Source organism: Balaenoptera musculus, chromosome 18 (assembly GCF_009873245.2).
Source record: "Balaenoptera musculus isolate JJ_BM4_2016_0621 chromosome 18, mBalMus1.pri.v3, whole genome shotgun sequence".
Taxonomy (NCBI): domain Eukaryota; kingdom Metazoa; phylum Chordata; class Mammalia; order Artiodactyla; family Balaenopteridae; genus Balaenoptera; species Balaenoptera musculus.
The window spans coordinates 74,201,472-74,223,251 of record NC_045802.1 but is presented as its reverse complement, the minus strand read 5'-3'; the positions used below and the strand labels follow the sequence as shown (position 1 = coordinate 74,223,251).

Sequence of the window (21,780 nt, the reverse complement as noted above, 5' to 3'; positions counted from 1 at the left end):
GCCACTTAAAACAGTACTACACTAGGTGGCATGATGGAACACTGCCCTTGACACTGCAAATCACCACTTCAACTTTGAGTTAGCAATGTTGGTATTTTTGAGTTGCTACAAAGTATATTACATGTGTTTAACTCCAAATCTTCCTGTCTAGCTAGTGAGCACCTTCATAACCAAGAGTATTAGTATGAACAGCATCATTATTGTGTCCTGGTTTCTTTCCATAGGAGGGAAGAAGAGAGGTGATAGTTTGGAGCAGTGCTTCATAACCCCAGAGAGGAACAGTCCAAGTTGCCAATGGACTGAATTGGAATTGGTGTTGTTCGGTCATTCCCTAGATGAACTGATTCCAGGAGCCCAGAGACCTGGGTTCTAATCCTGCTGTGTGAGCTTAACGAGAAAGTCACTTCATTTCTTTGAATTTTGATTTCTTCTCTAGAAACTGCTTTTACTGTTGTTGTTGTTGTTGTTATTCTGGCTAATGATGGAAGTCTCTAGTTCCAAACCATTTTATGGTTAGACATACACATCCAGTATGGGATCTCTTGTCAGGGTGGCTCTTCTCCAATTGAATGGACAGGATCTGCTGTAAACTCTTTAAAGACAGTGAATTTGATTTGTAGTGTTACCAGATTTAAAATACAGGCATCACACTTTTAAGTTTTAGAAGTCATTATTAATTTTAAATTGGGAGTGTATTTTTGAACCTACCGAGTATCCACTAAATTCCCCTAGGAAATGACACGACCAAATGATATGTATCCTCATTCGTTTTTCTCCTAGATGACTATTTGCTTTGACATGTGGCAAAATGGTATATATGGGATTTCTTAATGTTGAGAATTGACTTTTTCAAGTGACCCGTTTCAGTCATTAGACTTGGGTTTAATTTGCATAATAAAATCTCCTAGTATTAAATGATCCAAAGGTGGGGATGCTACGACCATTTGATCTGTTTTTCATTACATTCAGATTCTTAACTGTCTTAAAAAGAAAGTAAACATTTTATATAACCTACAGTTATTTTGATCATGTCTTTAAAATTTTTTTTAAGTTTATAAAATAACTATCTGTTCTGAAGTGGCCCATTGTCAAGGGAAGCTCTGTCTTAGAAAAACACACCAGTTAATACACGACAAGCATTCCTAACTGTGTTCTCAGCCTTCATACATAATTGTGTCAAAAACGTTTCTTGTAGATGCTTTCTGCGCTTGGTTTCCAGTTTCTTTTTAGAAGTGATAACCCGGAGCTGAATGAGTCAGCAGTTTTGGTTTTGGTGTGGAGGCCCTTCGCAGTATCTACCCTTACGAAGGTTCCATGGGTTGGTCCTCCAGCCTCAGCATAAAACCTTGCAAAATACCTACAAAGAGGTTTTCATCACACTACCAAAATCATGTGAGTCAGAGATGGATGAAAATGAATGCCACTGTGTGGATACTTTTTAAGTGAACCATGGGCACAGCCCAGCTGTTAGAAAGAACACCTTATGCCCAAGGCACCTCCCAATTTAGCTTTGTGTGGCTTTTTACATTATTTTACCTCAAATCTGTAGCCAAGACATGGATTTGTGGAATAGTCTAAAAGTCATCATTTCTAATGATTGTTTGATTAAACGTTGCTCTGAAACTACACCCTGCTGTGTTCACAGTGGTCCTTCCAAAAGCCACTCCTTGCTTTCCTTGCCTGGGAAAGTCTTCCTTGAGAAACACTGAATGAATTTGAATGAGTCACCATTTCATAGGCCCTTCACTGGTTTCATTCTCCAAAGCAATTTTTAAAAAAAATTTTATCAGAGCATATAAAATTAGAAAACTCCTCAGTCAGCTTTGCTGTTTTTTAGACATAAACTCCACTTCTGAGCAAAAATGCAAAATAAATTAAAATGCTTGCACACAAATATAAGGAAACACTATTCTTAAAGAATCAAAACAGAAGAACAGCAGATTCCATTCCTGTATTTTTGTTGAGTGTTTGTTTTCCTTTTTTTGTTTGTTTGTGTTTTTCTTTTCTGTTTTTGATTTACTTATTTCTGCGAGTAAGTGTAGCAAGTGGCACTAAAATATACTGAATGTACTGTAAGCCCTTTCCCTAGCAAAATGGTTATGGGAGGTTTCAAATGTACTTTTACATATAGATATCTTTTATTTTTTTAATTATTTTTTTTTAATTTATTTATTTTTGGCTGCATTGGGTCTTCGTTGCTGCACGCGGGCTTTCTCTAGTTGCGGTGAGCGGGGGCTACTCTTCGTTGCGGTGCGCGGGCTTCTCATTGCAGTGGCTTCTCCTGTTGCAGAGCACGGGCTCTAGGCACGCGGGCTCAGTAGTTGTGGCTCGCGGGCTCAGTAGTTGTGGCTCGCGGGCTCTAGAGCAGAGGCTCAGTAGTTGTGGCGCATGGGCTCAGTTGCTCCGCGGCATGTGGGGTCTTCCCGGACCAGGGCTCGAACCCGTGTCCTCTGCATTGTCAGGAGGATTCTTAACCACTGAGCCACCAGGGAAGTCCTAGATTTATTTTAGAATATATGTGTGGCCTCTGTAACGTGATTATGTGCTTTGATTAATGAATTATTTATATGATAAAGGTAGCAAAATCTACATTTCCATCACTAAACATCATCAAGTTCAAGGATGTTACAACATCGGCCTGTCACTTATCTGACTTTGTGGTGGGGATTTATGTTCGATACCTTGCATATCATTGGTGAATTCAAGCATTTAAACACATTTTTATTTTTAACCTACGACGGTTGGCTTTGTAATAGAATGGTCATCAGAATCTTGGGTGTTTGGAGGATACACACACACAGCACTTAGAGCGACAGATGAACATGGTAGTTAGCTGAGAGTCCCAAGTCAGGCAGACCTCGGTTCTTGAATGCCCTTCAGCAAGTAACTTACCCAGTCTGCCTCAGTCTCTTCATCTTTCAGCTGGGGATGATGTGCATTTAAATGGGGTGATGTATGTAAAGTGCTTGCTTCCATGGCTGGCACCAAATAAGGACAACTGAGGGTCTCTTTGTGGGGAGGCGAGGTGGGGGGCTGGTGTGAGACAGCCTGTGCTCTCCTGGGAGCTGGCGGGCGGGGAAGATGGGCTCAAAAAGTGTCACTTATTTGAAATGCCATCCACAAAATGAAATTCCGGAGATTGTCCAAGTTTCAGTAATGCTGCGTAACTTAATTATAAGATCTTCCCTCTTTTTTGTCTTCTTGGAGTGTTATAAAAGTTCTTTTGTCCTTGGGCTTTCCTTACCAAGAAACACGCATTTAGGGATTTTTTTGTTGGTGGAATTGCCCAAGCTTGTTAGCAGATCCTCCCTAAGACCCAAAAGAGACAGACTGGGAGGAGACTTCTACACATGTAATCATTTCCCCACTTACCATCTCACCAACCTTGCCAGGGCCTTTTCTCTGTTCCCTGTTACACAAAGGAAAGGTTTATTTTTATTGATCATTTCAGCAGCATTCCAATGTAGTATAAATATTCTTTTGGAGAAAAAAGTACATGTCAGGGTTGCCTTGTCACTGAGACAAGCTGGGACACTACATCATTTCACTAGTCTGGTAATGAGAAGCATCATTTTTTCTTTTTCTTTTTTTTTTTTGGCCGTGCCGCGCAGTTTGTGGGATTTTAGTTCCCTGACCAGGGACTGAACCCACACCCCCTGCAGTGGGAGCACGGAGTCTTAACCACTGGACCACCAGGGAAGTCCCCTGAATTTCTATTATTTTTTAACTTAACATAAAATCCTTTTCTGACCGTATTGAAGGCTCTTTCCTAGAGTATATCAGTAAGGCTCCTTGTTCAATTTAATATGAATACAGCTTAAATTCTTTATACTTTAAGGAATAAAATCTCAACTTCTGCTCAATTGGAGCTTGTGCTGAGAAGCTTCTGGTTCGCGGGTCTGATGGAGTCGTGGCCACTGGGATATTTATCCCGTATCTGTCAGGGTTTAGGAGGATTAGGCTATTGTAGATTGAGACTCTGTTCATATTCAACGGCGTCACCTAGGCAGTAGTGACAGCTTATCTCATTTAAAGCTAGACAGAGATTGCCGTGTGAGCGCTATTCCTTATTCCCAAAATAACTCATGAACGGACAAGATGACTGGTTCTTAAAGCAATGGGGAGAGACTGAAAACCTCCTATGTAAAATAAGAGCAGATGAGAAATGAAGGCGATTCCTTGGAAAAAAAAGGATTATTTAGGAGTTGCTCAGAATAAAACTGCCTTTACTGTTTCATAAAATACATCTTAATATCTCTAGCACCTGTATTTGTAGCTTTTTCAAAGTTTACTTAGACTTGTAAATAACTGAACAGTCCTGGAGACTTCTTTGTACAAGCATGAGAATGAGTTTCTTTCTTAATAGCCTTTAAATATTTATCATGAAAATCAAAATTTAAAGCAAAATAAAGTACTTTAAGAAATAGCCAAGAGTCATTAGACAGACATGAAAAGATTACTTGGCGAAAACTTATTTATATAGTTTTTAAGAGTCCCACGTTTGTTCCTAACAGTCTGAAATCTCAGGCTGGGTGTTTGATCACTTAGAGGGAAGCGTTATGGCCTCACACACTCTTTGAGACTGTCACTTTACAGTCTCAAAGGACAGGTGACAGAGGAATTTTTATCACTGTGAGAAAACAGAACTTGGAAAGTGTGAGTAGTTTAGTACAGTTCACACAGCCATGAAATGTCAGGGGCAAAACTCAAGCCGGGTTGTCAGGCCCTTAGACAAACGTCATTAGTTTATGACAGTGCCTCCTGGGTCACCAAGCATATACATGTATGCAAAGCAAGAGGAAAGATAGTCTAGTCCAAAGCACACTACTTACAGAGTATGGTAAAGAGAGTACGAGTACATACCTGTCACATACATAGTGACAGTAAAGAGAGCATATGTACATACATAGTGCATACATAGCGATGCAAGGATGCTACTCGAACTGGATATCAGACAACTCTGTGTTTGTATCAGACGTGTTGGGCCAGAGGCCCTGTCCTTTGTTGTAACGTATAACTAACTTCAATCATGTGCCCCAAAGTTGACCTAAGAAATTCTACAGAGCAGTAGGAAAGGAGAAAGGGCCATTGGTTAACGGTGGTTGTAATAGCAATTTGTCAGTTCTCCTGAATTTTCTTTTTTCTTTTTAGAGCTACTATCAATCAATTCCATTTCTTCAATAAGACTATGCTTTGTGTTTTATCGAGTACAGCTGACCCTTGAACAACACAGGTTTGAGCTGCTTGGGTCCACTTACACACAGATTTTTTTCAGTAGTAAATACTCCAGCACTGCACTATCTGCTGTTGGTTGAATCCGTGGATATGGAATAACTGTGGGTACGGAGGGCTGACTATAAATTGTACTCGGATTTTCAACTAGGTGGGTGTTGGTGCCCCTAACCCCCATGTTGTTCAAGGGTCAAATGTACTTTGAGCCCCTCAATGGGAAGTGGCTAAATAGTAAAATTAAAAATAATAAAAATCTCTCAAATGTACAAAAGAGGTAGTAAGAAACTTCAAATTTCCTTAGCCAAGTACAAGTGCTACAGTTTGTGTGGATGGATGGATGGAGGGAGGGAGGGAAGGATGGATGGGCAGATAGATGGATGGATGGATGGATGGGTGGGTGGTTGGGTGGATGAGTGGATAAATGTATGGATGGATGGATGGACAGATGGATAGATGGGTAGATGGATGGATGGATGGATGGGTGGATGGGTGGATGAGTGGATAAATGTATAGATGGATGGATGGGTAGATGGATGGATGGGTAGATGGATGGATGGATGGATGGGTGGTTGGGTGGATAAATGTATAGATGGATGGATGGGCAGATGGATGGATGGATGGATGGATGGATGGATGGATGGATGGATGGGTAGATGGATGGATGGATGGATGGATGGGCAGGCAGAACTTCTGTCAGGAGCATAATTGATCACTTCACAGAGGAGCTAGGCTGTGTGTTGCTAAAAGACAGTCCTGCTTCGCCAATGGCTTTTTGCATTAGTGGAGTAACCCAGTTTCCTTGTTCCTGATGTTAAACCAGGAGATGAAGGTATTCTTTTATTGAAGCAAACATGCGGAAAATTGCTCTGGCTTCTTGGAGCATAGAACACGTCCCCTGAACAGAATTAGGTTCATGTGTAGGGCAAATTCAGACAGGGCACTTTACCGGGGTTACCACTGGTCTCTAGATGGTCAAAGCAAATAACATCATGTCCATCTAAGCTATTATGCCATCAGAGTGGTGCATTTTCTCATCTACAGTGTTATGTTCTAAACTGTCAGCAAACATTAATTCAGTCACTGGTGAAGCCCTACCACCCAGAGGTGAACTCTGCCTCAGATGGAGGTTTTCCACTTCAGTGCCGCGGTCTCCCAATTACTGGGTCGTTAATATCATTGCAGGCGATTAGTGACAGCAGACTGAGCACGAGGCTTCTGGGATGTGTGCCCTAACCCCTGTGAACTTTCCACTCTGACCCTTCGCTCTCTAGACATTTTCACCTCTCCACAAAGATATTTCAATGATGAAGACCATCAAAAACTCGGGAGTGGGCTAGAAATTGTGTGCTAGAAATAATTCATGCAAACACATGTTTTTTCATGGCTCAGAATGTTTTTATTAGATGTTATCACTATCTCTTGACCAGGAAGTCTCATTTTTTAAAAAAAATCAGAATGCTTAAGTAAAGCTAATATAGACAATAGGGAATTATGTTTTATCTTTAGAACTCTGACATCATTCTTTTTTTTTTTTTTAATGTGAGTTTGGTCATTATATTGAAGTGGTCATCTGGCCCCCTATTTTTAAAACATGATTCTTCTTTCTTAGTAGGTTTCAGCCCATATTAAGGTTGACTCACATGTATAAAGGTAAATTATGCTTTAACCATTGACTATCACATTCTCACAATTCATTCTGAATCATTGTGACAGTAAGATTAACTCCCTGAAAGCACGCTAGATGTAAAGCTTTTTTATGAAGTCTTGTTGAAAATTTTTTTTGCCTAATGAGAGATTCTACCTGCATAAATCATCATAACTTGTAGCAATAAAATTTTAGACTCAGAAAGGGATGTTTTCCCGCAACAGAATTTATGAAAAATCAAGACATCAAGGTGTTGCAAGCAATATTTTGAGGAGAAAGAAAGTAAGCCACTCATAAATGATCTCGTGTGTTTAAGCATGCCTCTTGTAAAAAGAGGGGACAGGTGATTTATTACCAGGCCTGTTTGATCTTTCTCAGGAAAGTGTCAGAGCACCCACTGAGCCTGGAAGGTATTTCTGTCACTGACACATCCCTGCTATGTGTGCACACACTTGCACACACACATTTACCGCCTGTTCTTTTCCACTCCGGTTGTATATATTCAGTGGCTTTTCAGGGCTATCTCGTCAAAGATGACTATGGTTCTTAGCATCTTCAGTGATTGTCACTACCTTAATTTTTGTATACAATTCTTAACAGTGAAGAGGTTTAATGAGTAAGCTGTGATGGAATTTCTTTTGTTCTAGGGATGGTGTTTATTACCGTTCTCTCCATAGGCTGACCTCCCTCAATGTCCAAGTCTCGCATAACACGGGAGATAGGAGATATACTAACATATATTGGCACCTTTAGACTCAGGTCTTCGTAGTATCTTTGTATCTTCCCTCTTCCCAAAAGAGTGAAAGTGGCAAAGTAATATCATCCAATCTTTTAGTGAATACACAAACAAAAGCAGTTTACACAACTGTTTCAAGGTTGTTACATTTCTCAAAACTCTCATTTCTAAGCTGTCAGTAGAATATCCTATCATTGCTCATGGTGAACATTTAACATTGAGGAAATAAAATTATACCATTTTATTCAAGAACATCCATTTACACTGGATACTTGGTATCTTTACTCATATTTTAATATGGGAGGAGGGGCTAAATTGTGACTCTGGTTTTTAATTCATTTTTCCAAATCGTTCTGTCTAGTGGAGAAACTAATTAATTGTGCTGTAAAGAAGTCACTGGGGCTAAGCTAGTTGTTACCTCTTAATGCCTGATTTACTGCTTTCAGATTTCAAAACACAACCAGAATGATGCGGGTTTAGTTCAGGTGATTCATCCCATTGTTCTGGAACACTGTTTCCTTGGGTGAAAAACACCCACGTCCTGTAACTTCCTTTGTATTTTTCTTTCGTCAAATCGAGGCCATTTTAAGAAGAATCTATAAAACTTTTACTCTAAGATCAGGCATTCTGGGATAAAATGCCATATGTGTTGAAATACTGCTGAACTTTTTTTGATATTACACCAAGCAAAATAGTGAGGCCCTTGGAAAATCATGGTGGTATATTCTCATTTCTTTGACTTATAAATCCACAGAGAAAAGCATATAAAAAGGAAGAAGTTAGAAGAAGTGATTTTTTTTCATCATCCTTTCGGCACATTATACAGATGTTTTTGCTTCAGAAGTTTTTATTAATCAAAGAAAAGGGCATTTATTTTTGGCATTCAGGGGTTGTTGTCATTTCCATGGTTAGAATGTTTCTTCTAAGTTGGTATCTTAAAGGATAACCGTGATACCCAAGGCATTGAACTACACTGAGTTCTAGAAATGGAATTCCTGTCTCTTTAGTACATATTTTGAATGTGCATCATATATTTTGAATTTGAATTCGTGTCAGGGTGTGAAGTAGGGTAGATCTTAGCTTCCTGAGATGTATATTCACATTAAGTAGTTATATTTTTATCAGCCTTCTGGTTTTCAACTTACATATCTCAGTTAATTTTTTGTTTTTAGATACTCAAAAATTTGTTAGCCCTGCTAGAAGAAAACAGTAACCTAGTTTATGTGTCATATTCATTTTAATGTCATGGCTTCACTTTTCACGTTTCCCACTTGGTTCTGCTTCTTTTATTTCCTAAGTTTGCCAGGTAATAGGCTTCTAGTTCTTATGGTTCCTGGGTTGAGTTTCAGGAGACTGATGTGTTGAAAGGCTGCCCTAAGAAATCAGAATTAGCAGGGCCAGCATATGACGACATGATGGACAAGAATAGTGCCAAGAAGATGATAGAGGATTTCATAAACTGCTCTTTGTTTCGTAATCAAATAAGAGCAAATTTTGTCATGTGCAGTTTATATGAACACGAAGTTTTCATTCTTACTAGAAAATTGAACTCTCTCAATTTCCTGACCCTGTATGCTTATTCTGTGTCTCTTTGATGGACCTCTTTGATGAAGTTGATAAAAACTATTTGCTTTGGAGTGTCCATCAACCCCCCACCCCATCCCGGCCCCATCCCAGTAAGCCACATGTATTATAGGGACTTCCCTGGCAGTCCAGTGGTTAAGACTCCGCACTTCCAACGCAGGGGCTGTGGGTTTGATCCCTGCTCGGGGAACTAAGATCCCACATGCCGTGTCGCACGGCCAGATAAAGAAAGAAAGAAAGAAAGAAAGAAAATAGTATAAAATGTCCTCCATAGTATATTTTGATGTTTCATTCTTTCCATGATAACCTAAGAATATTCCTTCATAGGAATGCATTTACTCTGTAGAATTTTTTTCTGCTGCCCTCATTCCTAACCTCTTTGTGCATGGGACCCATATTTCGGCACACATCCAGCAGTTAATTCTCCATCTGAAGTGATAGACTGAAATAAAAACAGCCAAGATCCAGGGCAGCAGCTTACCCTTCCAGGGGTGCAGAGCAGTAACAACCGAATGAAGATGCATTAAAATGCGATAGGACTTCCTCTCCGTGGGCACAGCCTAAAAAACACAGCCAGAAATATTCCTGCCCTTTTGGTCTGCTTTGCCCACTGGTTCTCCTTTTTTCTACTCAGATAACCAGCACACTGCAGATAAGTTCGTGTACAAATAAATGGGAACGCACGGATGTTGGTGGAGTAGTTTTCGGATGTGAAGAGAACTTTTAGGCATTGTGAACTCAGGGTACCTTTTTGCTGAGCAATGATCTCCACCCACTTAAAATCAGGCCCTGGGGGAACAATCTAGTGATTTCAGTACACTCACTACATGCAGTTAGATCCCTGAAGCAAAAGCTTTTAAAAGCAGGCTATAAAATGCCCATGTATCTTTATTAAACCTCTTTTCTAACTAGATATACTTTTCTAGTAATTTTTAATTTTATAAAGCCTATTTTTACCCTGGGCCAAGGAAAAAAAAAAGGCCGGGCACTAAAAGCTTAGATATAACAATGTTATTTTTTCTATCTCTAAATGATTAAATGCAGTTTCATCCATTTAGTACAGTAATACTGTGATTGTGGTGGCATTAGATGACGCTGCTAGAGAGATGCAAAGAAAAACTAAGTAGAATGAGGTTAACCATTTGTTTTTACTTTCTCCAAGTTAAAAATTCCCAATACATTCAAATCAACAATAAGAATCATTTCAAAACCCTCTCCTGAAATGGAAGTAGATTTTATTCCCAAGCATTAGCAATTTCTTGTTGTATTTCAAAGTCAGCCACTAAGGGTTTTAAAGCTTCTTGGTGACTGGCTATTGCAGCAGAAATCAGAATATTAACCTTGAGGCTTTATTGCAGAATTCGCTGCCAGTAAAGAGGTGCCGTGAGGACAGAAGGCTTTCAGCTGTGCCATTTCTCAAGGTGGTGAGGTGGGGAGGCAGCTCTAGAATTAGGCCCACGCTCTCTACTCTCCATGTTAAGCAGATCATGGGGAAGAGACATTAATTTTTACTAGGAGATCAAATATAAAGTAAGTTGAAGTTACCCTGAGTTCTTATAATTGAACTTGCTGTGAAGTTGACCTTCTGAAGTTTCTGTTGGTGCTCACATCTTAAAACAGGGTTTTCCGAAATTGAGTTAATTTGTAGTGAGGTGGATGGACCTAGAGTCTGTCATACAGGGTAAAGTAAGTCAGAAAGAGAAAAACAAATACCATATGCTAGCACATACATATGGAATCTAAAAAAAGAAAAAAATGGTTCTGAAGAATCTAGGGGCAGGACAGGAATAAAGACGCAGACGTAGAGAATGGACTTGAGGACACGGGGAGGGGGAAGGGTAAGATGTGACAGGGTGAGAGAGTGGCATGGACATATATACACTACCAAATGTAAAACAGATAGCTAGTGGGAAGCAGCCGCATAGCACAGCGAGATCAGCTAGGTGCTTTGTGACCACCTAGAGGGGTGGGATAGGGAGGGTGGGAGGGAGACACAAGAGGGAGGAGATATGGGGATGTATGTATATGTATAGCTGATTCACTTTGTTATACAGCAGAAACTCACACACCATTGTAAAGCAATTATACTCCAAGAAAGATGTTTAAAAAAAGCAAAAACAAAAACCAGGGTTTTCCCTGACTGCTTATTACATCATACCTAACTTGGGGCAAAAATCTTTCATGGCAGAGCATCTAACCGTATTTTTGGGGTGGGGGGCGCTGCACCACTTGGCATGCAGGGATCTTAGTTCCCCAACCAGGGATCGAACCCCAGGCCCCAGCAGTGAGAGCGCCGAGTCCTAACCACTGGACCGCCAGGGAATTTCCTCTGAATTTTAAAGTTTAGCCCCCTTTTAAACAGCCGAGTATTGGGAATGCTGTTTTGATGTTAGGAATGAATTTTTCAGTATCTTCCAGTAGCCTTTGCAACTTCCAAGTTGACTTAAAGGGGAAAGGTGCAGAGTCCAGAACGTAGCAGAAGAACCTCCTCACTCACAAAGTTCTGCCTCTTGGCCTGCCCTCCCCCTTCACCCCTCATCCTCCCCCAGCCCGGCAGTGGCCTCGGCCTCCAAGAACTCAGCAAAGGCGGCATTTTCAGATTTCCTTCTGTGCACCTCCAGGGCTTGAGGGGTTTTTTCCTCCCCAAGGCATAAAAAAAGTTTCCACTGTTAAAGATGCAAAGCAGTTTCATCTCACACTACACAGTTTTCTTCCTACCATGTATAGTTTGTGGATGTTAAATTATAGATTGCAGTTTAATTTGAATACTTTTGGAGTTCTTTACATTTGGGGGTTCTTCAGACATCACTTTGAGTAAACCAAAGGGAGCTCTCCACGAGGGCATTGGTATTCAGAAAAGGCACTGACCTACGAATTAAAATCAAAAGAAAAAGTCACTCAAATTATGTGCACCTCTTGCGCTTCCAGACTGACAAAGTAGAAGTCATCTGTAGTTTCTGCCTCTGCATATGCAGTTCTGAATTATATTTACCAGGGACTGTTCTCTGCCATGCCTTGTCTATCCTTTCTCGTATTCCTTTATTTTTTTTCTTTTAGACCTGAACCTTTTATCCTTTTACCTCAAGGTTAAAATAAATATTCAGTAAATCTATATTCCTCCCCCCCACACACCTTTTTTCTTTCTGGGTACCACCTTTCAGATCTTATTTTTATCATTTGTTAACTTAGTGTTAAACTTTTAGCAAGAAAAACTTAGTCATTGAACTTTGCATTGGGGTGCATTTATGTGTACATGAATTAGAAAACCTGGAGATGCCACTTGAATTAAGTAAACTAAACCTTTGAAACTGTCAGCCAGATAAAGACATCAGCTTTCCACTGTTTTTTTCTATATAAAAGCATATCCTACATTTTGAGAAAGATCAGATGAGAAAACTGTGAATAAGTGAAGATTATAGCACTGCTCTGAAATTGCCCAGAAAGAGTGCCTGCTTGTAGATATCTATACTGTTCTAAGCCTTTAGGAGGAAAGGATACTTTGAAATTTAGGTACATGTCTGGAAGAAACAAAAGGGAAAGAAGATGGAGAAAATGGGGGGGGGGGGGAAGGATGATTTTTTTTTTTTAAGAGTCACAGAAGCATGCAGAGTTTTAAGGTATTTGTTCTAATTTATCTGCCAAACATTTTCTCAACAATCTACAAGAGGATACTATCTACTTTTCACCCTAAAAAAAAAAAAAAAACTATGATGACAATTTTTGCCCAGTTTCCCAGGAGAAACTCAGTGTCAGCAATAGAAGAAGAGTGAGATATGATTGTGAGGCTGGACTTTAAGGAAACACTCAGATAAGCAAAGAGATATTTTTGCACATAAGAGGCAGCGATGATTATTAAGGAAAACAGAGAAAGTAAAAGTCGCTAACTCGAGAACACAAAGACAAGTCAATCCTGGCCTTGTTTTCCAGCCAAGATAATTACCCACAGCATACATATTTCCGTGCATGCCTGTCCAACTTGTCTGCTGCCCCACCATTTGGAAAACAAACAGCCCATTAAAAGAATGTCTTTGGATGTATTTTTTTCAGAAAATCTGTCCCTTTTTCAGTGCTTTTAAAAGTATAGAGTTAGTTGACAAAACTTTGATAATTAAAGTAGAGAAGGATTTACCTGGCAGAATTGTTTATGAAACATTTCCATTCCCTGCCCCTTGAACTGTGGAGGAATGAAAACGTCTAACTCCCCACCTCCTTTTCTCTTCTGGAACTTGACCTGTAATTTAAATCCTGTCCCTCAGCAAGGTACCTGGCAGCCTATCTTTTTACAGCTTTAGTTACAGCGCTCTTCAGAGAACTCACCGTCCTAAAGAGATAGAACAATGGGTTGAAACAGAGTAGGGCATAGGCTGTTGGATTAAAAACAGACACTGAAAATGGTCAAATGTTCTGTCTTTCCTCCTCCTTCTCGAGGTGGAAAGGGCATCAAGCTGGTGGACCTAAGCCAAGTCCTCACCTTAGGTCCTGAGCCGTCCCAGGCCCCTCATAGAGCAGTGGGCACCTGTGAGACCCTCTGTGCATCCAGAGTTCTTCTGCACCAGGGAGCTTGGTTGAAGAGTTTGACCAAGGTCGATGTTGGTGGTAATAACACATCCGTTCTTTCGGGTCGAGTACAAAATGATGGAGGAAAACTCCAGAATTTGAAGACTTGCATTCTAGGACAACCTCTTAAGCTCAAGCAAAGCTGAGGAAAGAAAAGGGGCGTGGGAGTCTCCTCTCTAAGTGTTTATAGAACTTGGATGCTTGACAAACAGGGAGCATCAAGGTAATTGTTCTTGAGGCAGGAAATCTATAGTAGAGGAAGCAGGTGCTGTGTGATGATTACCACATTTTGAAATTACCGTATTTACTATTCTGCTTTTAGGAGGTTGACTCCACAATAGTCAGGTTTTTGGAAGATGCTGTCCCTTTTATCTGTAGAATCAGACAAAATCCGTTAATTATAAAGGGAGGAGAAGGCACTTAAGTACATTGGAAACCAGAGGTCATACGTGCGGCAGTGTGGACGATATCCATCTTTCTTTATTTCTTTATTTTTTTCGTTTTGCCTTTCAGCATCCCATACTTTCAGAAAACTTGTGACTAAGAGTGAATTCTTATTTTCCAAATTGTTTTCAGACATTTCATGTTCATGTAAACTTGGCTTATTGATTTCCTGATTTTTTCTTTATTTTTTTGTTTTGTCCATTTTATTTTTAATCAGCTACATCAAATGGGTCTTTGGAGGGCCTGGATAACCAGGAGGGAGGGGTGTGCCAGACAAGAGCCATGAAGATCCTCATGAAAGTTGGACAAGGTAAAGACCGTCTGCTGCTTCACGGAGCCACTGATCTGGTTGAGCCCCCAGCTAGTATGGCGCCAGCGTTGCCCACACGCGCCTTCACTCACTCTGCAGTTTAGTTTCCAAAGTAAACTTTTCTCTGCACCTTGAGCCACTGACAGATTTCCTCAAGTTGTTGCAACCCACTTCTTTTACTGGAGATACTTCTAAAAGTTGAGGTCAGCCAGGTACAATGTCTATTGCCATGTCTGTATCCACAGATATATTTTTCCTTCTTAAAAGCAAAACACCTCTTTGGTTCACCGTTAAAATATCCAGAATGCAAACTAAGTTTCTGCCATTTTGCCCATTTCTGCATCTTGACTACAGAAGACTTGTGTTCACTGAGCCTTTTCACACAGAGATGACCTCTTGTGCAGAAAGAAATATTCTTCTAATTAGAAATTGGGATAGTAGTCAGTCAACTCACTCAGTTAAATTAAAATGTCATCTGCAATGCTCTGCCTGCCAAATGCAAGAATCCCTATAGTTTCCACAGATGGCCTCACCATCTAAACCTCTGAAATAACTAGTAAAACCGTTTTGTTTTCAAAGGAAAATTATATTCTTGCATCTCACAGTACTTTGCATAAAGAATCTTATGTTCATTTCTATTTGTGCCTCTTGAGATATAGATCCAGCTCCTAAAGCTAGAGCCCATCAGATGTCTGTGCCGTAAGTAATCGCTTGTTTTTCATATAGATGCGAGTTCCGCTGGGTCAACCAGGCATAATGATCCAACAAGACGGCCAGAACTTGAAGCTGGTACAAATGGAAGAAGTTCAACAACAAGTCCTTTTGTCAAACCAAATCCAGGTATAGCAGCGTGACCCATGTGTGTCTAGGTGTGTGTGTCCCACACTGCTCGTATCACAGGGGGTAGGACAGAGTCCAAGTACTTCTGCATCAGGAGGATGAACTTGTAGTTCCCGCAGTCAGTAATCTTCGCTCTCGGTTAGTTGTTATCAATTACTCAACCAGAATAAAATAATTAACTCCCACAAAAGTCTTACATTCAAAAGAGTAGAATTCATCAGATGTAAGTGCCAATTATTAGCACTGCTCTTTCAGATCAAAGCTGTTTTCATTGGCTGACACTTTATCGTGCTGTTTGCAAACCTAGCTTCAAGCCAGTGTTAATGTATATATAATTGTACCAGTGCTTCATCTAGTTATATCTAATCCACAGAGAGCCTGACGGATCCTCTTCTACATTTAAGATGGTAACATCTTAAAATATTGCATAATGCCACATTTTTCAGGTGGTTTCGTCAAAATTTTTTTTTCACATTTTCAGTGTAAAATAAAATATTAAACGGAGTCCTGGCAGAAGTTTAGAATACTGGATAAAATTGACTGCCGTTTAACTTCGTTTTTTTAGCAGTCTTTGAACAAACAGCTATGTGTTTGTTACCACGGGAATGAATTTTTTATATGGTGGTCGCTGAGCAGACGTCAGCAGTTCCGTATTAGGGATCCGCATGCCTGGTTGGTAGTCGTGCGAATTTAGCATCTGTAGCGATATTCCATCTCTTTCCAAGCTCCAAGGAGGGAAGTTGTTATTTCTAACTTTCAATGACAAGATGTGTCAAATTCTTATGACAAACTGATAAATGGATAATATAATGATGCCAGGCAGTTTTTTAGTGCTTAACATTTGGGTTGGCAGTCTGTTCCGTGTGAGAGTTTCTGCTGCCTTCCAAATATATTTTAAGTGTAAATCAAATAATACAAACGAGTTACGGGTTGAACGTTTTCCCAGGCCCCATCCCTCTTTGCAAGCTCTCCAGCCAGCCGTCGGCAGGGCCTGTCTTTAAAGGCAGGCGGTTTGGAGCTTCCCATGAAGCCACCGTAGCCAGAGAGGGCACGAGAACAGCGTGGCCTGGGTAGCAAGTGCTGACCTGGAGAATCGGCCACTTGCCTTCTTCCTCCTGGAGGAGGCTGCAGGCTGGCTGACCTGGGTCGAGACGCGGGGCAAGATCAGGGGCTGGCCGTCACGGCCTGTCCCCGCAGCTGATGCGTGATGATGTACGGAAGGGAAGCCATGAGGCCTGGGAGCAGCTTCCGAGTCCCACCTGGAGTCCCACCTCCCCGATGGCTGGCTTCTGCCGTTGGCATTTAGCTGTTTTTTTAAATTGAAGTATAACTGATTTACAATGCCGTGTTAGTTTCAGGTGTACGGCACAGTGATTCAGTTTTATATATATATATATATATATATATATATATATATATATTCAGTTATGTATATGTATATTAGATATTCAGTTATATATATACACATATATTCTTTTTCTGATTCTTTTCCCTTATAAGTTATTACAAAATATTGAGTAGAGTTCCCGGTGCTCTACGGTAGGTCCTTGTTGGTTATCTCTTTTATAGATAGTAGTGTGTATCTGTTACTCCCCAACCTCCTAAATTTATCCCTGCATTTAGCTATTAAATGAGGCGCTTGGTTTGCCAGTCTAGCTGCCAGGGAAGTCTGTGGCCTGCCAGCGGCCGGCCAGCCCTGGGGAGAGCGGTGACTCTTCCGGCTGCTCTCTCCCACCCGCTGCAGGTTCCAGCACAGACGGCAACAGCGCCGGACATTCTGGGAACAACATCCTCGGTTCCGAAGTGGCCTTATTCGCAGGGATTGCGTCGGGATGCATCATCTTCATCGTCATCATCATCACGCTGGTGGTCCTGCTCCTCAAGTACCGCAGGCGGCACCGCAAGCACTCGCCGCAGCACGCGGCCACGCTGTCGCTCAGCACGCTGGCCACGCCCAAGCGCGGCGGCAACAACAACGGCTCGGAGCCCAGCGACATCATCATCCCGCTGAGGACTGCGGACAGTGTCTTCTGCCCTCACTACGAGAAGGTCAGCGGGGACTATGGGCACCCCGTGTACATAGTCCAGGAGATGCCGCCGCAGAGCCCGGCGAACATTTACTACAAGGTCTGAGCCTCGGCGGTGCCTTCGCTTTCCCGGAGGAAACTTACTGTCCCGCTGCCGCCCGCGGAGGGTCCGAGGCCCCCTGTGCCTGCGACGGACTGACGCACAGCGGGGAGAGGGGACACTCCTTCTCGGGAGAGCCCTGTGGAGTCGGACAGCTGACTAGTCTGTAGCGTTTCGGCCGCGGTGACGCAGGATGCGCCCCGGCAGCTGGAAGACTCGCGCAGAAGATGCGCGTGGGGACCGCGCGCGCCCCGCCCCTCTCCTCTTTCGGGTACCACGGGCGTTCGGGCCTCCGCAGGAGCCGAGGGGAGACAGAGCGGTCGGTGGGCGGGAGCGAGAGCTGGGAGCATCCCGGGCAGGTGTCCCAGGTGCCCCAGGCCGCTGGGCCTGGAAAGGCCGTCCTCTGCCTCGGGCGTGGCCCTTCCCCCCCCCCCCCCCCCCGCCCGAGCTGCACCCCGGACTTGTCTTGTCGCACAGACTCTGGCTGCGTGAGGCTTTCGGAGAGCGCTAGCTTTTAGTCCTCACTGTTGCACACACTCCTGTCATCCAGGGCTCTGCAGGCCTTCACATGAGATTTCTTCTCACGCCACACTCCGTATCACTAATGAGACATGAACGTTTGGCGTCTCGTGCTTCGTCTGTTTGCAACAGCTACCGCCGAATGGGCGATACAAGGCTAGAAATTGCGTTTGCTAATAAGGAGGCTTCCAGCCAGATACCAGGCTGTCAGCCCGGGAAGATGAGGAGTTCACGGAAGGGAGGGCCGGGGGGAAAGGCCGTCTGCAAAGGCAGTTCAGCGCTGCCACCCCTGAAACAGAGTTGGGAGGGAAAACTCCAATTAGATAGCACAGCACTTTGGTTTTGCTAAGATTTTAAGAGGCAAGTAGGAGACACAACGACACACACAGTAGATTAGGGTGCATTTGGAGGAATTCACTCTTATCAAAGAGCAATGCACAGGAAAAAAAAAGAAAAAAATAGTCCCTCTATGCTGGGTGGAACAAAGGGGCGTTGTTGGTAGAGGGCCAGGCTTGGAGGGATGGATGGACACCGGCAGGACTGTCGTGGTACTGGCAATAGGATGTACAGCGGTGAAGCTGTAGGAAAGTCGTCGGTCTGCTTTGGGTGATGTTTAAGGCAGACTCAGCTGCTATACTTATCACATTTTATTCAACACAGGGAGAGCATTTAGGAGATTAACAGAGAGCCAAATCTGACCTAGAAGTTTAAAAGCCAAAGGTCACACAGGCTGTAATTCCATCATCATTGACGTTATTAAGGCATTCTCATAGATAAAAGGTAGGTCAGACTCCCCGGTCCCCCCAGCGCCCCTTCCCCGCCGCTCCCCTCCCCGTTGCGCCTTACGACACTTTGGTTTATGGCGGTGCTGTCCCGGCCGCGAGGGCCGAGGGGTAGGTACTGAGTGAGGCCACAGCTCGGGGCCCTGTATCAAGGTGAGGCACACATGGCAAACCTCTTAGAGTCCTGAGGACCGAAATAAATTATCATGTCGAGGGGGAGAAGGAAGGTAGGATGTATTTATAATAGGTATATAGAACACAAGGGATATAAAGTGAAAGATTTTTACTAATATATATTTTAAGATTGCACACAATCCACACCAGAAGATGGGAAATTCATCTGTGGCGATTAAGTGGTCCCAATGCTCCGTGCTTTAAAAAAAAAAAAAAAAAAAATTTGGACAGCTACTTCTGGGAAAAACAACATCACTCCAAAAATAACAATAATGGGAGCAAACACAAAAATAACCCAGTCCTCTGAAGGCATCTTGCGTCACCGTAGATTAGGAAATGCAAGCCCCAAATACCAGGAAATCGGTGTTACTGCATCGTTTTCAACAATGACAAGATGTGCCGGCATTTATTTTCTGTGCTGTGTTTTCCCTTGCCCTATGGGCTGAAGTGTTCGCTAGAATCCACCGGGTCACATCGAGGGGGTTTCAGCTGAAAGTTCAGCCTGACCCCCTTCCTTCCTCTCTCCCCCTCCCCTCTCCCCCTCCCTTCTGGGAAAAGAAGTGAGTAAACAGGAAACCTACTTTTTATGTGCTATGCAAAATAGACATCTTTAACATAGTCCTGTTACTATGGTAACACTTTGCTTTCTGAATTGGGAGAAAAGAAAAATGTAGCAACAGCATTTTAAGGTTCTCAAACCTCCAGTGAATACCTGCAAAACTGAGTTGTCACAGAAATTCTTCTCTATTTCCTGAACCTGAAAATGATGTTGGTCCAAAGTGCGTGTGTGTATGCGTGAGTGGGTGTGTGGTATACATGTGTATATATATGTATAATATATATCTACAATATATATTATATATATCTGTATCATATTTCTGTGGAAGGTTGCCATGGTGATCAGCCACAGTACATATGTAATTCTTTCCATCACCCTAACCTCTCCTGTACGTGCATTCAACAAGATTTTCTTGTAAGCCATCAAAAATTACCTTTAGGATGGGGGAGAGGGGCAAGAAGGGGAATATGGGAAATAGCCTGATTTTAATGAAATCAAAGGTGTGTATCATCGGTTGGCTACATTTTGGGTATATGCTAAACTGTGAAAAATCAGATGAATTGTTGAAGAGTTACCTGCAAGCAATTGACCAGTGTTCTGTGCGTCTGTTTTGTGTGTGGTGCAGAATATGACAATCTACCAACTGTCCCTTTATTTGAAGTTGGTTCAGCTTTGGAAAGTTACTGTAAATGCCTTCCTTGTATTCTCATCCCTAGTCATCTGACTTTGGAATTTGCACCATAATGTTTAAGTGAAGATGCTGTAAATAGGTTCAGATTTTACTGTATATGGATTTGGGGTGTTACAGTAGCCTTATTCACCTTTTTAATAAAAATACACATGAAAACAAGACAGAAATGGCTTTTCTTACCCAGATTGTGTACATAGAGCAATGTTGGTTTTTTATAAAGTCTAAGCAAGATGTTTTGTATAAAATCTGAATTTTGCAATGTATTTAGCTACAGCTTGTTAAACGGCAGTGTCATTCCCCTTTGCACTGTAATGAGGAAAAAAAATGGTATAAAAGGTTGCCAAATTGCTGCATATTTGTGCCGTAATTATGTACCATGAATATTTATTTAAAATTTCGTTGTCCAATTTGTAAGTAACACAGTATTATGCTTGAGTTATAAATATTTTTTCTTTTCTTTGTTTTATTTTGATAGCCTGTCATAGGTTTTTGATCTGCTTTAGTTCCACATTGCAGTTGGCCCCCCCGAAAATGAAATCCGTGAAGTCACATTCCAAATCTGTTTCAAACTGAATTTGTTCTTAAAAAAATAAAATACTTTTTTCCTATGGAAAAAGCGCCTTCAAAGTATTTTCCTTTCCCTCTTGTTTTCTTTTCCTTTTTCTTTCTTTTTTGTTTGTTATTTTGATTTGCCTTCTCTGTTTCTCTGTGATTACAGTTATCGAGACCCTTCTGCCCACCGGCATGTGTGTGCCCATTTTTCAAATCAGGCCGTGCACACACGTGAAGGTTAATCTTGCAACGTTGCAGCATGAGCCCACTGGTTTCCCCATAAATCTTTTGAACTCACGTTTTAGCGTAAAGTTTTATAAAATCCTCTTCATCCTGAGCATTTTGACCTGCACTGAGTGAAAGTAGCCAGGAGAAGAAGAGGGACTTTTATCCCAACGCTTAGTTCCAAGATGATCTAGTTTCCATTCAAGCAAAGCAGTTTGCTATCAACTGCTTTACTTTTCTTCACAAAATAATCCCAGGAGGAAGGAAAAAGTCAAACGTTCTTTGTAAAAGTGTAACATGGGTGAAAGCGTGTGTTGTGATGCTGGATTGAGGCAAGCCAGGGGCCAGTGGTGAATTTAACCACCCTTTCCATTGTTGCCTTCCTGGGGATGGTGACCAGGTGCCCTGAGTGTTTTCCCCGCTCTCGTGGTCTTCGAGGTCTTAAGATTGATCATCAGACACCCACCCTCATCTTCCTTTGAGATCTGAGGGCAGAGCTGTGGTCAAGGCAGAAGCAGCTACTAGTCACCATGAAGTGCTCAGATCTCTAGCTGCATTAACTCTGGTTAATCCTTACCTTAAGGCGTGAAGTATTTTAGGTTGGGAGGATGAGAAAGGGCCCCTGAAGTAAGGAGCCAGAGATTGTTCCAGCCCAGACTGATTTGCCCAAGATCACAGCCCCAGTAAATGAAGAATCTGTGTGTTTCAAAAGCCCCTCAGGAGATTCTCATGAAAGGCTGCATCTCTGCAGCACTGGCCCAGCAGGCTTGTACTAAAGGAATGTTCGTTGAATAAATGCTCTC

At 42.0% G+C, this 21,780-nt stretch overlaps 1 protein-coding gene across 1 annotated transcript in view; it reads left to right on the top strand.

The window, feature by feature from the left end:
- EFNB2 (ephrin B2) overlaps window positions 1–19,607 on the top strand; it is a 46,006-nt gene extending 26,399 nt beyond the window's left edge. Inside the window, exons 3-5 of the mRNA XM_036831802.1 lie at window positions 14,416–14,508; window positions 15,235–15,348; window positions 17,093–19,607. Of these exons, the coding sequence (XP_036687697.1) occupies window positions 14,416–14,508; window positions 15,235–15,348; window positions 17,093–17,481 (596 nt within the window). The 3' untranslated portion in view covers window positions 17,482–19,607. The remainder of the gene's footprint in view (window positions 1–14,415; window positions 14,509–15,234; window positions 15,349–17,092) is intronic.
- Window positions 19,608–21,780: the final 2,173 nt, after the last annotated feature.